Source organism: Zophobas morio, unplaced genomic scaffold, assembly GCF_036711695.1.
Source record: "Zophobas morio isolate AGI-343-1 ecotype UQ-CSIRO unplaced genomic scaffold, CSIRO_AGI_Zmor_V1 ptg000014l, whole genome shotgun sequence".
Lineage (NCBI taxonomy): Eukaryota > Metazoa > Arthropoda > Insecta > Coleoptera > Tenebrionidae > Zophobas > Zophobas morio.
The window spans coordinates 2,649,594-2,667,078 of record NW_026972119.1 but is presented as its reverse complement, the minus strand read 5'-3'; the positions used below and the strand labels follow the sequence as shown (position 1 = coordinate 2,667,078).

Genomic DNA, 17,485 nt, shown 5'->3' with positions numbered 1-17,485 from the left:
TTGTAGTATCTACAATTAACCGCCGTTTTCTACAGCAAAACATATAATATATAACAAAGGAATATTTTGTTCAAAATTTTTCTATAGGATGTCCTGCAGAGGCTGATTTATTAATAGTAAACAACAAAGTCTTAAACAAACAACATTATGGTTACGTTATCTGCGTTATAAATGGACCAAAAATATTGTGGTAACCGTTTACATTACAAGTATTACTATAATGCTTTTGATCTCTACTAGTCTCTATGAGTAAAGTATGATTATTGATTACGCTAATCTGATTCCATTAAATTTTAAGAAAACACCTGAAATGCGTACAAAGTTATTGAATAAGACATAAGGTGCTGTCAACAAAAAGACTTCGTCAAGCTGGCCTCTGACGACATATTATTTTTTCATCTGCTACACAAACAAGAGGCAAAAACCAGCTTATACGGTCAACGCCAACTTGAAGATGGATATACAATCGTTTTTTAAAGCTCTACAATTTTAATATTACATGTCATCAACGTCAGTCAAAGAATAAAAATAATAAAATAATTAAATCAAACACAAACACCACACCTATGCCTCGTGTTCCTATAAGATAATCTTCTTTGTTTTTCAGTATATTCGAATATTATTATTTGAGATAAATTAAACAGCTGTTTTTTTATTCAACATTACATACTTATATTGCGTCAGTTTACTTATTATAGGTACATCTCAACGTACAGCAATATAAATTATTCATTGTTCCTAATTTATAAGAATAACAAAAATCCAGGTAAAAATCTTAATTAAATTTGTTTATGAGCTTAGTGTTGTATCACATAGAACTAGAAACAAAGGAGTTGTTATTTTCCCACCTTAAACAATGCATTTAACCAGTAAAACTAGTATATGAGAAGCTGTTTCCAAACAGTATCATTTTATAAATATGTTTCCACTTGAGTAAAATCTGTAGTTATTGCTGAAATGTGAAAAGAAATACTGAGACTCGCTAAAATGGTTAACAAAGAAGTAGAAGACAACATCGTTTGCCCATCAGTGATCAACGAAAACCAAAAATGTACAACACCGGATCCAGGTAAATTCAGTAAAGTAGTTATTATATACTCTATTATTTGACTGGTAAAACACATCCATCATTTATTTTTATTACTATATAGATAGTGTCTAAAATGTATGTAGTCATTCCTAGAAAAAAATTGAAGTATAAAAGTTAACAAAATAAACAATTTTTCAAAAGATGTTCATTTAAAAAATAATTTATAACATTGAAATAATAATACAATTGAAAAAAATTGAAATAGTGTTTTTAAAAGTCTCAGATGTCTCTTTTTATATCATACCACTTTTCACATTTTTGCTAATTAAGCAGTCTATAAAATTAAACTCTAATTAATTAGTTAGTCCATTAAAATTATCTACAAATTAATATGAATAGTTTTGTTCAGGTAGTTTGATCTATAATGCGTTTCATTACCAACTTTTTTATCTATAAAGTATCAAACTTCGGAACACACAGTCTTTTTCCAAAAATTTTTTACCAAAATTATTATGGTATTAGCAAAATTTAAAAAAACTAATGCAAAAGTTGTGAATAAAATAGTTTAGTAGTGGTTTTGTCTTCCAAAAATTAACCTGGCGTTTTTGCAAAACACCGGTTACTAAAATTTAATATATGAGAAGATGTTTCCAAACAGTATCATTTTATAAATATGTTTCCACTTGAGTAAAATCTGTAGTTATTGCTGAAATGTAAAAAGAAATACTGAGACTCCCTAAAATTCTGAGTAAAATAGTTTACTAAGTAATGGTTTTGTCTTCCAAAAATTAACCTAGCGTTTTTGCAAAACACCGGTTACTAAAATTTAATTAATGAGATTATTTTTAAATTTTGGAAGGAAACCCTAGATGAAAGCCTCACTTGGCTAAAATATTTTGAAAGTCAGCTGTTTCCCTCTTCTAAAAGAGTTTCAACAACTAATTAATTTTTTACTACGAATTCTGATTTTTTTAATGTTCAGTGGCGGCTCGTCAAGGGAGGCAGGGGAGGCAGTGCCTCCCCTGGAAAAATTGACTATTAGCTTTTGTTTTAATATCTGTTAATTTCAAATATACTTTAAAGATATAGCAAATAACTTTTATAGAACACTGTGATTTATTAAAACGCATCTTGGTAACATATTTTGAAGTACGCGCTTTCGACAGGAATAAGCGCTGATCATCATCGTGTAGGCCAGCTTCAGACAGAGGCATGCCTCAGATAGACGGATATCTTCAGTACGATTAGTCAGTGCTGTTAATATGTTTTTGTGAAAGACAATAGTCATCAGTGCTTTATCAAAGCGCTAGCGGAGGCACCAACGCCTACCGTCTTTAAGCCAATCAGATCGAATTTTTTAATCTCACCGTGAAACTGCACAATGCTGAACAGGGATGCTGAATGCATTCAGTGTGCATTTAGTTGTGCGTTAATTAGACGCGAGGAAAGGTGTTCACTGCCAAGGTTATGTATTAAAACTTTTAGGACAATGAAAATGTCAGTTTTGCAATGCTGATAGGAACATCAGAATTTCTAATCTCCAGAATTTCTTATAAAGTTTAAATATTTAAGCACGTTTTTCTTACGACGAACAATTGTATGTCAAAGATTTAGAACCTCTCATCCAGATTTAAGCAGAACTTTATTAATTAATTGATTAATATATTTAAATCAGCCCTAGATCATATGGATTAATATTAATGCTAATAAAGCAAATTCTGTAGTCTTTACACCTTCTCGTTGGTTTGTGTGAATCAGTTAAATGTTTTTTATTCGAGAAGTGTATCCATATCGAGATATGTTCCTGACTAAGAGTTATTTGTATTGTTTTCATAAAAACGAATAAACAATCTGTCTTTTAACAAAAGTAATTGCGAACATGTTAATTAATACCAGCTGATTTTGAAACGAAAATGTTGCCTCACCTAAGGAAAAGACCACGAGCCGCTACTGTATAATGTTGCAAGAGATCTGAAAGGTCCGATTAAATAATCCAATAAATAACATTTAAAATGAAAATCCTAAATGAAAATTGTGTTTTACATTATACACAAAAGTTGTTTGAGATGGTATTGATGGACACGATCGTAACTTTAGAGGAATCGTTAAAATAAACACTCAAATCTTTTTTCGAAATTTAAAAAAAGTATTCAGTCGTTATAAACACATATCAATTCCTGTATTTAAAATGTTTTGTTTTATTTTTTCATTAACACTCGTATTAGTATAAATTGCAAGAATCATAAAAATTTTTACTATTTTTAAAGAGAAATCGAAGATTATAAATTGCAATTATTTATAAACACTAAAATTTATTGATGAGAAAAATGGTTTCACCAACACATATTTTGTCCGTACACATATGATCGTTGTTTCCTCTACATAGTTATATTTTAGGCATACACTGTAAAAATCTACGACTTTATTTTTGTCAAAAAACATACAAATAAAATACACGTGACAAATTCCTTTGTAAATGACAACTTGACGCCTTGTTCTTTCCAGATAATTACTTTACTATTTTTTAGGAAACGTGGCTGATTTTGAAACCGCTATTGCACAAACAAAATTTGGCACTTTCAACTTAATACTACTGCTGGTGGCTATACCTTCTGTTTTTGCGTCGCAGTTCGAAACAGCATCTTTATCATATGCCTTTCCAGCAGCTCAGTGTGATTTAAATTTATCCTTAGAAGACCGAGGACTAGTCAATGCTATAATATACACAGGTTTGCACAATAGTTTGCTTTAATTATACTATTACTGTTTCAGATGAAACATATAGTACTAGCTAATTAAAATAGGTAACAGTTTAGCTGAGTTTTCCTTTTGTAGGTTAGGCAGACACAACATTTCATGATGTTGGTTGGATAAACTATTAAAGTAACAAATACCTAAGTCAGAAATGTCAGAATTCATAATGAAAACGAAAATATAACTCTGTCAGTTTATACATTGCGATAGAACCTAATGATCCGCATAATTATCTAGTTTCTGTCGTTATATCAAAGTGAATCTAGACATGACTGGAAAATTGTATTGCAATTTCTTAATTTTTCATAGCAAAAAGGTATCTCGATGCCGACCGTCTAATTTACCGGTAATTTCCAAAAACTGTTTTCCCTTCACAAAGATTTATTAGAGAACCACAATGTCTTAAAATTTAAAAGTAAGGTTATGACAGTGTTATATCTAGCACAGAAACATATTTGTCTCTAGTAAAAAGTGAAAGATCCCAAAAAGTTCTTGACTTGACGTCAGTCATTATCTTCTAGACACTAAAAGTTCTTGCCAAAATGTGACAAAACAGACTTATCTGTCTGCAATTGAAGTATCCTCGAGATAATGGCTACGATTTCGACGTTTTGTCTATATAGTACAGAGTGATTCACGAGAAATGATGAAAACATTTTTGATGCATCAAACAATACTTACTTTGAGAGCTTATGTAGATTAAAAATTCCATTTTTGATAAATATGTAAACAAAGCAAGCGTATCTAAAAGTTTTTCAATTTAGATATTAAAGACTAACGGAAATAGCTATTTGTGTATTAAGAGCGCAAAATTATACATTGCCGATTGAGAGAGAAAGTTGCGGCGCGACGAAGGAGCGCTGCAATCTCTCGAAATCGGCAATGAATTTGCGCTCGTAATACACACAAGATTTTTTCTAAAATCAAGACAGTTTGCACAATAATTAAAAACGTCCAAATTTCTTCTTCCATTTTCAGCTGCCCTCGCATATTATCTAGTGAAAGTTATAGGTATTTAAAATTTCATAACAATAAGTGTGTTAATAATGGACATATTATATTCTGAAAATATATTGACAACATCTTAAGAACCAAACGTAGCAACTTCTCATAAACAACGCTAGCGTTACAGATCTACAAGCAACAGTTATTCGATCTTCTCTGTTGTTGATAGCTGTTTGGTAGCCACGATCTTAGACCATTCTTCATAAAAAGTAATCTAGTGGAGTTGTATCAGAACTTCTAAGGGACCAAATTTTAATTGAACCCCTACTTATTTGCATACATTGCATCTAAATACTGTCACATCTTTGTGGAAATGCAGGGGTGCGCGATCCTATTGAAACCACGTGTTTTGTCTCTGTAAATTTACCTCCTTTAACAACATTGGCACAATGTTTCTCATAAAATTTAAATACACCTGACCTGAATAAAATCTTTGAAAATTATATAGAGTTTGTCAAAAAATACCCACGAATCGTTAGATTTACAGGCATCATGGATTCAAACTATGAACTAAGTATGTCTTTTTAAAGAAGTACAGCGAAATAAATTGTGAAAAGTATTGTTGGTTGCAACAAAAATTTTTTCAGACTCGTTATTCCTCATTAAAATCCGGCCACTTTTTTTTTGGGTGCTGCAATTTCCATTAAACATGGTATATCTGAATAACTATATATATTTACCGCAACGCTGATAATGAACGTATCTGGTAAAAAACTGTCCAAAGTGTTATATGTATTGTAGACAATAGTTAATCTTTTTAGCTTCTAAAAACGAAACTTTCATTATTGGTATTGATTGTTGGCGTCAATTTAATAAACACACACTTTCATTCCGTGAATTGTTTATTTTAAAATTAAATTTCTTTTAGAAAATAGATTCGCCGATAAAGATTGTTCGGAGGTACAATTTTAAAAATGAACTTGATAAAATAGCCTTTAATAAAAAATCTGTGATAAAAAAAAATTCATTTTGAAAATCGTGATTTTTTCTGATGATAACACTATGCATGATACACATACTTTTTAGGAATGATAAGCAGTTGCTTTATTTGGGGTTCCCTGGTTGATGTTTTTGGACGTCGCAGAATCTTAATTATAACACATTTAATCGACAGCGTTTTTGTCATTATGGCGGCATTTGCTCCAAATTTATCTGTTTTACTGGTGGCAAAATTTTTTGGAGGATTTGTGTAAGCGATTTTTAATAATAATAACATAACTTCCTCTGCTATTGGAATATCCCATACACCAGCGCGATTTTATGCATTCTTCTCCTCAATGTACCTAAAAACATTGTGACAAACGCTTGGCATTACGCTGGTTTATGAGGTAAACAAGTACTTAAGCAACAAAAAATTAATTTCTGTTTTCAGAATAAATGGACCTTCTATGGCATTAACACCTTACTTGTCTGAATTTCATGGCACCCAATACAGATCTAGAGTTCCTTTGACGTTAGGCCTTCTTTACAGTGTCGGAAACATCTTTTTACCGCTTCTTGCTTGGGCACTTTTACCCTTAAACATAAATATTAATGTTTTTGAAGGCTTTGGTAGAATGGTTCGATCTGTTTACGGGTTTCAAAATATTACCCATGATTTTTAGAACTTCATGCGTGGAATATATTCTTGCTTATTTGTACACTACCAGCCTTAACAAGTGGACTGTTTTTCTTAATTATACCAGAGAGTCCAAAATATTTAATGTCAAAAGGTAACAATGAAAACGCTTTAGAAATATTCCAACAAATATTCAAACTAAACACCAGACAAGATCCAGAACAATATCCAGTAAAAAAATTAAAAGATGACAAACAAATATATCAGCAGAAATACACGTTAAAAGAGGCTTGGATACAAATATCACCTTTATTTTCGCTACGATATGCCAATAAATTACTTTTAGTTTGTTTATTAGAATTCTTTTTAATGATGGGGTACTGTTATATGACTTTACTTACGCACGTACTTCACTTTTGATTTCAGAACCAATTCGTTACGCCTATGGTTGCCACAAATTTTTCAGTTAATAAACGACTATATACTTGAAAATAATGAATCCGGTTCATTTTGCAGCATGCTCAACACTTTACAGTCTACCGCAAATAATGATGAAACATGTCTGATGGTAATATAATAATTTTAATCTTAAACTTAGTAAATACGAAAACTATGTTCACTAGAACTTCGACAACTCTTCTGTTTATATAAATTCCATTATTGTTGCATTTACTGCAGTTGTTGGTTACTTTATAGCAGCATTCTGTATTAATAAACTTGGAAAGAAAAAAATATTGGGTAAGTATATAAAAAAGCTTAAACACAAAAGATGGCATGGATATTTTAGCTATTCTAGGAACAGTTAGTGGAACTGCAGTATTATCCATTTACTTCGCGCCAAATTCTACTAGTGGCTTAATTTTAATTTGTATTTATTTAATGTGTACGTGTGTCTGCATAGATGTAGTAATTGCAATTGCGGTAGATTTGTTCCCAACATACCTAAGGTATACAAATCTTTTTATTTATATATATACATAAAAGTTGACTGAATTATACGATGTTACAGAGCATCAGCCCTTTCGCTGGTTTTAATGTCTGGTAGACTTGGATCAATTGTGGGTAACTTGATATTTCCAATTCTGCTCCAAGTTGGATGTGGGGCACCATTCTTTACCTTGGGAGGCATAACCATCAGTAAGTCGCATACAAATCTATTGAAAATAATTTCCTTCTTGTTTTTTGTATTATTTTCAATATTGCTATATCGGTAAACTGGTTATAAAGGGAATGAATTGAAATAAGTATAGTTTCCTGATTACTTCTCGTTATGTGGATCACTGATGAACCTTGATAATAATAATTCTAAATACCCACAGCAAAAGTTTCGTCAAGTTACATAATAAAAAAATTACTCTGTCGGCCACAATAATTTTAAGACGTAATTTAACTCTGTCGTTATATGAATTTGTACAATTTCTGGAAAGTCTCTTGTCATTCCGCATCCCTTCGTCTTAAAATGCGATTTTTATTTTGTTTAGGTTTTTAACGGTAGTACACACAAACAGTACTGGTTCTAACAATGTAACTATGATTATTGATTATATTCATATCTTTAAATTTCTTTAAAAAATTTTTCTTTGTTGAGCGCACGAAACATGTGTTGCGAAATTTTCATTAAATGAGGGTTTTTTGTTGCTCAAAATATTGAAACTTTTCTGGCGGAAAATAGAAATCAATACACTGAAATAATGTTTGAAAAATTAAGATAATTAATAACAAGTCTTTGTTCTAATTAGATACCTATGTTTTCAATCAAGTTCTGCCCCAAACAATGCATAAATATCATCTCAGTTAATGTGCCAGAGTTTAAAAATTTTGACTTCAATTAGGTACAAAGATCATTATCAAATACTTATTTCTTCATTACATACATTATTTTAGGCCATCATCTACAATTTTGCCAATGATTGGCTTTAATCTTCAATGAAAAGAAACTCGATTGTTGAAAATTTCAATACACGTTTAATAAACAGATCACGTTTTGTTTTTTTTTTTAACATTTAAAGACATTAATACAATAATATTTGGTTAAATTACTATTAAAAAACTGAGACGAAATCTTGAATAGTTTTTGAACATGGCGTGATAAATAACCAAAAAACGCAATTCTAAAATTACGAAAATTCTAGAAATATTGCGATTTACTATGAAATTTAAATATATAAAATAATTTTAACATGAACATATGCGGAAGCGGAATTATAAAAACTTTATGATAAAATATATATAATATTTTTCAGTAGTCGGTAGGTTTTGCAAATTTGCATTGCTTACGGGTTTTCGCTGCCCACTCAAAGTGGAATGCAGTATAGAGGTGCGCTATTGATACCTGATAATAGAGCTAGGCGGTCGAAATTTAAACGCTTCGAATCGACCCCTACTACGGCAGACCAGTGGCTGCAGCCGATGTTACGTATCGCGAAGAAATTTACGCGAAAAATAATGTTCACTGACAGTCAGTTGATGATTTTAAAATCCATATCCACGAAATAATAAGAATAATAATTTTAATAATGTTCAAGTGTCGGTCTCGTTGACAATAAAACGATTGGTGTGAATTATGAAAAATAATACACAATTGGAAGCGAGAAGCGAGGAAGGCAAGACTGCAGCGGCCTGCACTGCTGGCCTGATCGGACGGATAGTGGGGATAAATAAATTTCGACCGCACAGCTCTACGTGATAACCCAAATATTCCGCCGAAACTAGGACATGCGCACAAAAATTTGAAAACACACAAAAGTTTAAAATTTGGTCATAAGATGTGAACAACAAAATGGAACCCTACGTTCTGTTTTGAAATGGCGGAATGCGTTCTAATGCAAAGTGGGAAACCGCAAAGATAGAAAAGTGACCGTGAATTAAAATACAAAAATATGGAGTGAACAAGTTTATCAAATGTTTGTTGTTTCAGCTAGGCACAAAAATCTCGTTCATTTCAAAAACGAGATTACAATTTTATGTCACAAAAATACAGTTCGTTGTGAAGTTAATACAATTCTTTAGTTCACAACATCTTACCTAAAGTGAATGGATTCCAAATTTAAATACAAACAAAACCAAAATCTACATGAGGAGTTCAAATTATACATCACGGTAATTTGTTGCTTGTTGCGTTTATTCTTGTTGCAAGCTGAAAACAAATCAAAACTGTTTACGTGGACATTACTTTATACGTCTAAAATTTGTGCTCCCGAAGTTATGACGCGGATTAAACTACAGAGCAAGCAAAATTTCGTTACACCACATTATAGCAACAAAACCAATGAGGATGTATAGTTGTTTTTACCAAAATTAAAAAAAAATATATTTCAATTATTTTAACGTTTGTAGAATTTGAGTTTATTATCTCTCTTTAAAACGCTTTGAAATGTCAAAATACTTCCAAATTCTGCCATTGAGTCTTGCGATCGTTATGAATTAGTTATAACCTACCCTCTTTTAATAATATAGTATTTTCAAAGTAAAATGCAGTGTTGGTGGTTTTTTAATTTTGAAAGTATTTATACATGATATTAAATTATACGTGAACCGACAAGTTACTGGTTAAATCAAAATGAATTCATCAAGGTCACATCGTAAACCAATTCTCCATTGCATAAATAAAAACACAAGTACATAGTAGATATGGTCGAAATCATAAAAATGTGACTTTGGTGCACCCTTCGCTGTGAGAGTGTTCAAGAATAAATGTTCAAAATTCAAGTCGTAGAACGCATACTTAAATTGTAACACAAGATAAGCAAAAAATACCATTTCCCTGTTCAAATCGTGTTTTAAGTTAGCATCGCTACAGTAACTTTTAGCAAACAAATCTCGCCAAAACATTTTAAACTCACATTCACAAACATATTAAAATTTGGGCCGTATTTTCAATAAAATACAGAAAAATGTTAGAATAAAATGAAACGTAAAAAGTTTCCAAACACATAATATGACTTCGAACACCACACACTTGAGAGCAGATCTTTTCGCTTAGACTAACTAAATCTATCTGACCGTCTGGTGAGGAAGCAAAAGATCCTCACTGCCAACCATTACAATTTTTGAAAGCATTGTCTACATTACTGGAAAGAGTTATTCTTGTAAAAGCGATTTCGCGATCTATTTTTTTTTTTTTTGGTACTAAGTTTAATTTCGAAATGGGACACTACAACAATTGATACCAACATATATCAATCCTTTTTGTATTTTCTTTCAAGCGCTATTATGTTTTAGGTTGTATTATAATTTCATTGTTTCTGCCAAATACTGACTTAAAAGCTCTGGAATAAACATCTTCAGCGACAGCAAACACACACCAAGGAAATTCATCGCAAAGTAATAATAAGCTACAGTCATAAATAAAACTTTTATTAAACAACAGGCTTGTAATTCCATATTTATAATTAATATGTATACACACTCACATGACCTCATACATTTTAAATAAAGTTTTAAAGCAAACTGTCTAATTTTATTATACCTAAGTATGTTCAGGGGGAAAGTATTCTTCGGCGTAAAAATCAGTTATTTCGTGAAGACTCGCACCATGGTGAAACATAAATTCGTTATATCTGCCAAAAACAAAATCAATTAAATTTTAACACACCATATCTACAGAAGGCGGCCCTGGCAGACCGTTGTTATCCTCTGTACTTTTTTAGAAACAAAACTATTAATATTAACATTAATAGTCCAACACAAAAGCTTCATCTACTATACTACACAGAGTGATGAAAAATAACGTACCAAACGCACTATGTAAAGGTAATAACAAAAGACATAAACAGTTGTCTAAAACGTATTATTAGAAACTCCTTTTCTCTAATTAATTTGTCTATATCCCTTGCTTTTATGTAATTTTTTTTCTACAAATGTAGCACCTAATTTCTTTTAATTATGGAACTCTAATTTAATGTTCACAAGAAAACCACCCACGTTATAATTTTCTCGCAATATAATTATCTGCAAATTTCGTTTTCTCTCTATTTTATTGATGCCAACAAAATCGACAATAATTATATTCAATACTTTAAGCACCAATAACACTCAACTAAAATTCCCTTTGAAGCAGTCTTACAAATAGCACAAAGGTAAATTTATTTTTTACGTCAAATCCAATCCACCATCCACCCAATAATTTAAAATGTGTTCACAATTTATTTTGTTATGCCTATTGATATGTGATATCAGGACGAATTTTTTAGAAGTTGAACTGTGCTGAGAATATTATAAATCAATTTCTAACACCTATATACAAACTAATCACAATTTTACAACTAACATACCATATATACGTATAATGATTATTTCAAATTATTATCCCACACAACTTTGTAATATTTTTTTACTCTGTAATAAATTATTGTACATGTATATTGTGTGTTTGATTATGAAAGTCAAAACTGATATTAACAAAACATACAAACTGTTTACATTGATTGTTCGTATAGTTTTACCATGTTTTCTGCAGCGGAATTGTGACCAGTTTATTATGTGAATAATGTGAAAGTTAATGCAAAAATTATCCATAAAATATAACTCTGTTGCATGTAAAAAACATATTTTTTTGTTGATTTATAACTGTGTCCCAAAAAGATTTATGTATACTATATGTATGTGTGTGTGTATATAAGATAAAAAATGTAAGATAAAATCACAAACAAAAGTAATAAAATTATTACTATGCATCTTTACAATAAATATTTGTATCTGTTTTTGTAAGTATATTGGGGATGGTTTTATAATAACTAGTTATGTAATGTGAATATGTAAACATGAAACACATGTAAATGCCATTACATATAAATATCATTATCATATAATATCAGAATCACAACTCGTTTTATGCTGACGTTTCACGTAAATATCTACACAAATTTCAAAGCTCGGGAATTAATTCTACATAAACTTTAATTCGGTATTGGTTTAAATTAAACCTTAACTATGCATTTAAAATTAACAATTGTTGTCAAACTAAACGAGTTTGTGACATTGGTAGTGGTAATGTCAACAGAGTCTGTGAAACTTTAATCTATAGGTCAAAAATAAAATAAATTAACAACAATTCTGTATTAACAATGACTCCTTGACTACAGCAACTCTCATACAGAAAATTCAAATTTGAAAGCCAGTGGTGTAATGAAAAATGAAGCGAGTGGGAACATATAGAACAGATGCCTGATGCTGAAGATAAAATATATGTTACTGAAGTTAGTTTAACAAATTTGTGTTTTGATGGCTTAAATTATTGAAGTAAATTTTCAGAGGACTCGCTAAGTAGCAAACATGTCACACTTGAAATCTTGTGGAAGAAAAAACATACTTCAAAGTCATAAACATAAAAAGGAGCATTGAAAACGCGAATCCATGTCTGAATATGAAGCTAATAAATTAACAGTAGAAAATGTTTGTGTAAATATAAAACAGTGTTGTTCATTTTTTGATAACACTAATAATAGTAACTATAAATGCCCTTATTATAAACAAAAAAAATAGAAAAAACCGGTTTTTTTTCATTATACAAGAGACTGAAGAACTCAAAAAAAATATTAAAAAATTCCATAACGTGGAACGTATTCTAGTAATTATTAAATTATGAAGAACTAATTATTTAACCGCCTATGCAGTTCATTAAAAGAAATCAGAATTATTATGAAGCTAATTCTTCAACTTTGAAGTGTTATGTTTTTAAAAGTTTAGTGTAGGGGTATTTTTAAGCATTTTTTTCTAGATTTCTTTCAGAGCCTTCTTAACAACGTACCATCGAACTTGGTAATTTTTTTCATTAACGTATATAACACTTCCAATAAAGATATGGTTAACTACAACTAACAATAACAAAATCATGATTAAATAGAAAATTGTAAAGACCCCTAGGTGTTTTAAGGAAATGCGAAAGAAACTTACTAAATAAATCAAATTTTACACTTTTATTCTAACTACCTAATTTGGTTTTTTTTTTTTTTTTATAGTATAAATATGATAAAAGACGATGAAAATTGTGTCTAAGAACGTTTATTGTTGTGTTGAATCTTTGAATTGAATAAACTTTTTCATAAACAGTAATTTTATTACTTCGTGAGCATAAGGAAAGGAAGTATTGTAATTGCGTCCATTCGACCAATGGTTACCTTTATACCTACTCTAGGAGCAGAATACCAAAAAGTAAGTCCCCCGTTTCCGTCTGTCGTCTGTCTGTGTCAATTTTTATTACGACAGGTAATCTCCGAAGCTACTGGACTGGATTGTTGTCAAATTTTATATGCATGTTATGAATATCGTGTAAATGGTTAAAAGCTTGCCAAAATTGGTCTACTCATCCCCATCAAGAATGGGATGCCATCATCTCCAAGATTTACAATTGTAAATCTACACTTGTATCAATGTATTCATATTTTTTAGAATTACTTATACAGAATGACTCAAAAAAAAATTAATGAGGGAAGCAATATATTTTATTAATCAAATCAAGAGCGGCTCACCCCCTTTTATCGAAAATTTGAGTGGACAGTACTGTTATTATTAGTATTACACTGCACTTATTCAAAGTGATATACGTGTCGTTTCTAAAATCTTGATGGCGTCATCACAAAATTGTTACACAAAACTCACTTGAAACATACGTATAGCATCTTTATTTGCACTTTGTCTAGGCATACCTTTGCTTTAACATAAAAAAAATTAAATTCACACAGTTCAATTTTATAAATTTTCGTAGAATCTGTATTTGTTCGTCTGTATAACTTCAAACCAACTTTTTTTATTTAAAAAAAATTTGAAGTAACAAAATCCCTAGGAGTTAATACAGTCACTTATGAGTTAATTAATAATATTCATGAAAAAAAACTTGGGTTTCTATTAAAAAAATGTATCTCAATCGATGATTCCAAAAGATTTCAAAGTGAAGTTGGTATACATGAAAAAGTAATAGACATTAATACCGTATGGTTATTGAATGAAAAGTTACTAACATCAAAAAATCTGAAAAACTTATAGTGCAAATTATGCAGTTTTCATAGCGTCCTAGATATTTGTTAAAATTCAGTTTCACAGATAATCTGTTGAGATCACTGTATTATGAATAAGTATTTTTTATGATAACAGCCTCAGATACTCTTTATAACAAAACAAAGGATGTTAACAAACATATTAATTACCTCAAACTCTAAATCTGGTTAATTTTAATAATATATGCAGTTACATTTACACTGGACATTTCTCAACCATCGTCCTCTAGTGCTACTTGATCTAGCAATACATATTTGTACTTTTGCCTTAAATAATGTACTATACAAATTATATCACACATACCACCTCTAAATTACGCTCAGTTCCTTTACCAAAAGCAAGAACCTAATAATCACCTTTTTTGCCCACATAATGATCAAATTATCTGAATGATCAGTTCTACAACAAATTACATCTGATTTTTTATCTTAAAATTACTGAAGATGCATTCTACTGTTTACAGTTTTTCTGGTTTAGAAACAAATGGATCTGAATCTTGGTTAGCTAACCTGTAAAAGAATACTTTGCCATATTCAAATGAGGAAATCATAATGGCGCATGCTGGGGCAACTTTGACTAGTCGCGGAACTAAACCAGCATACAAACCCCGATATCCATTGTGCCTATAAATGTCTCTTATAGCTTCAAACATTGTTTTTAATTTCTTTGGTTTATCAGTATATATTGTCTTCTCACCAATTTCTATCTGCTGATGTGTTTTTACCACATCAAACGGTACTGTTAAAAATGCAGCCAGCTAAAAACAAATACGTACAACTAAGTCAGCATCACTGCAATCACTTACAGATCCTGATACAGCGCCTGCAAAAAAACTAAGTCCCAAAGTTGGTACTTCAGACCCAAAATATTCCTTTATATTTTCATAACTCATCCAATATATAGCAGAAAAAGGTACATCTCTACACAATGTAGGTACAATACCTGTCCATAGGCCTGCATATCCATTCTGTTGTATGAATATTTTAAGTGATTTTCTAATTTCTATAATCAAGGTTAAAAAAAAAGACTCAGATAATTTTATCACCTACCAGTATATGTTATTCGTTTAGACTGCATCTTAGTTCTAACCAATTCTAATGGATTAACAACTGTAACTGCAAAAATTCTTGCTGTTGCGCCAGCAACTAATGGTATCCAATGAGGTTGCACTTTCTCACGATCTGGTGGCAAATGTCTGTTGTACAACTCTTTTAAATATAACCGTGACTGTTCATATGATACAAAATATAAAATTGTGGTAGGAATGGCTAGGACCAGCGTTGGGCCTAATCCACTCCATAAAGAAAAAATACCTTCATTCCGACTAATTTTAATAAATGCGTCCTTAAATATCACAAATTGTAGGGATTTATTTTGCTAATTTTCAAATGATCTCACTAATGTTCCATTAAAATGTCCAGGTCGTTGAAACCACTGTTTTTGTCCATTTCCAGGACCACAACCACAAAAATGGTCCATAAGTCCATTGCAATATAAATAACATCTACCGTTTGCGTTTGTCCTTTCAGTGTACTTTTGTTGTGCTTGCAATCTAATTTTGACTACGTCTAAAGGTGTTACTAAAATTTAAAAGCAATATTATGCATATTTCTTTATTCCTGACCGTGTTCCTGACTAACCTAAAAGTGAGGTTAAAATAGCCCCGGTACACGAAGCTGCGGCTTGTTGTGCCGGTGTAATGCGATAAGCGGGATCCTCTAGTGCCATTTTAATTAACGGTGAAACTACCAAAGGATTTCAGTATAAGGGAACATTTGTAAAAGAGATTTTGACAAAAATTCGTTTTCTAAACCTCGTTCGCTGACGACCTGTTGTCAAAAACCACGTGCTGGCACTAGTGCACTGTTGACATTTCAGATAAATGTAATTAGATAAGTTTCGCAAGATTGAAAATTGATATTATTGAAGAACTGCGAGTCACCTTCCAGAGTGTCGAATTTGCAAAGGCTCGTTGGTTTCAGATGCCACAGCATGACTTGGTAAATATTCCAACATTAGTAACTAACCTTCAACTAGACTTTCAAAATTGTTTACTTTTTCGATCAAGGATCTCTAATCAAAGCAAGCTCTGATTGGTTACGTCGTGACGTCATCGTTCTTACCAAAGACCTTTTATACATAGACGGTACACAGTGCTCATTTGTTTTATCCCCAAGACGCGGAATCCAGTGCTGCCGCGTCGATACTTTGTTTACAAATATATTTTTCTTTAGATTATATTAACATAATATAACATTTCAAGATCACAAATCTGTGGTCCTATGGTTGAAAAATTGAAAAGGGCACCGAGTATTATTATTTGAAGTAATATATAGTAATATAGAAGTAGTTTTTTTACTAGCTGGCTACGACCTTGTGGACCAGATCAAAGCGTCCCCGCTACTCGCCCTAAAACACACCTTACTTCAACTGGGGGACTGCAGCACTGAGATATAATTCCGCGCATTGTTTATCACACATAACCTATGAGGATTATGAGGTCCGTGTCTAAATAAAAACCTGATCAAGAGAGTTACAAAACAATAACGGCTTCGATGTTCTTCAGTGCTTACTATTTTTTTTTTTTTTATAATAATTGTTGATTTAATACATTTTCCTGTGTATGAATAATAAACAAAAAAAATTGCATTAAATTATCTAAAATTGTATTGCTCATACATTACTTTGCTACAATATAAATGCGTTTTTTCTATATTTTTGGCATCTAAGCGTTTTCAGATTTTTCAGAAATGAATTTAATGTTTTAAATCGTTTTAATTTTAATTCGATAATTATTCAATTAATTTATTTGGCAATTTGCCATATACATTTTTAAAAAATTAAATGTAAATAAAAATAGTTAACAGTTGGTAGTTTTATTATTACTTTTTTTATATTTTTAACTGCATTTAATTGTGGATGTCTGGGGTCGGCAAGCCGTAGCCGCCGGTCGACGCGGAACACAGTAAAAATAATTTTTTCGGTGGTTTTCAATTAATGATAAGGCAGAACAAGTAAAATTAAGGATTAATAGTATTTGGAATCAAATTGACAGTGTCAATTTCCTATAAAAATTATTTTAACAAGTCGAGGTCGAAACATTCGAGATGATTTTGTACATCCTGGCACGTAAAATGTCAGTG

The 17,485-nt window shown here is 31.0% G+C and overlaps 2 protein-coding genes across 5 annotated transcripts; one reads left to right on the top strand and one right to left on the bottom strand.

Annotated features, from left to right (window-relative positions):
• The first annotated feature begins 767 nt into the window (after positions 1 to 767).
• LOC135129202 (synaptic vesicle glycoprotein 2B-like) lies at positions 768 to 10,796 on the top strand. Of its 3 annotated transcripts, XM_064056320.1 has the most exons (10): positions 808 to 1,069; positions 3,559 to 3,759; positions 5,816 to 5,978; positions 6,162 to 6,340; positions 6,394 to 6,724; positions 6,774 to 6,915; positions 6,971 to 7,085; positions 7,135 to 7,294; positions 7,357 to 7,484; positions 10,569 to 10,796. In XM_064056320.1, exons 1-10 carry the CDS (start codon positions 988 to 990, stop codon positions 10,622 to 10,624), a joined length of 1,557 nt encoding a protein of 518 aa, XP_063912390.1. In that variant the 5' UTR covers positions 808 to 987; the 3' UTR covers positions 10,625 to 10,796. The 3 variants fall into 3 exon arrangements, with proteins under 3 accessions (XP_063912391.1, XP_063912389.1, XP_063912390.1); XM_064056319.1 differs by lacking the exon at positions 10,569 to 10,796 and having other exon boundaries at positions 801 to 1,069; positions 7,357 to 8,339; XM_064056321.1 differs by lacking the exons at positions 3,559 to 3,759; positions 10,569 to 10,796 and having other exon boundaries at positions 768 to 1,069; positions 7,357 to 8,339.
• LOC135129203 (probable mitochondrial glutathione transporter SLC25A40) lies at positions 10,688 to 16,424 on the bottom strand. 2 transcript variants are annotated; one of them, XM_064056324.1, is made up of 7 exons: positions 16,285 to 16,424; positions 15,983 to 16,205; positions 15,741 to 15,922; positions 15,392 to 15,686; positions 15,148 to 15,344; positions 14,852 to 15,099; positions 10,688 to 10,906 (listed from the first exon to the last, which is right to left on the bottom strand). In XM_064056324.1, the coding sequence occupies exons 2-7, from the start codon at positions 16,068 to 16,070 to the stop codon at positions 10,816 to 10,818; spliced, it is 1,101 nt and encodes a 366-aa protein (XP_063912394.1). In that variant the 5' UTR covers positions 16,071 to 16,205; positions 16,285 to 16,424; the 3' UTR covers positions 10,688 to 10,815. The 2 variants fall into 2 exon arrangements, with proteins under 2 accessions (XP_063912394.1, XP_063912393.1); XM_064056323.1 differs by having other exon boundaries at positions 15,983 to 16,424.
• Between the last annotated feature and the right edge of the window lie 1,061 nt (positions 16,425 to 17,485).

Excerpts from the sequence above, each read along its gene's own strand:
- LOC135129202 (XM_064056319.1), top strand. The coding sequence starts at position 988 with ATGGTTAACAAAGAAGTAGAAGACAACATCGTTTGCCCATCAGTGATC. Across the intron at positions 1,070-3,558 it reads ATGTACAACACCGGATCCAG|GAAACGTGGCTGATTTTGAA; the intron begins GTAAATTCAGTA and ends ACTATTTTTTAG. Across the intron at positions 6,725-6,773 it reads GAATTCTTTTTAATGATGGG|AACCAATTCGTTACGCCTAT; the intron begins GTACTGTTATAT and ends TTTTGATTTCAG.
- LOC135129203 (XM_064056323.1), bottom strand. The coding sequence starts at position 16,070 with ATGGCACTAGAGGATCCCGCTTATCGCATTACACCGGCACAACAAGCC. Across the intron at positions 15,345-15,391 it reads TAAACGAATAACATATACTG|AAATTAGAAAATCACTTAAA; the intron begins GTAGGTGATAAA and ends CCTTGATTATAG. Across the intron at positions 10,907-14,851 it reads GGCAAAGTATTCTTTTACAG|ATATAACGAATTTATGTTTC; the intron begins GTTAGCTAACCA and ends TGTTTTTGGCAG.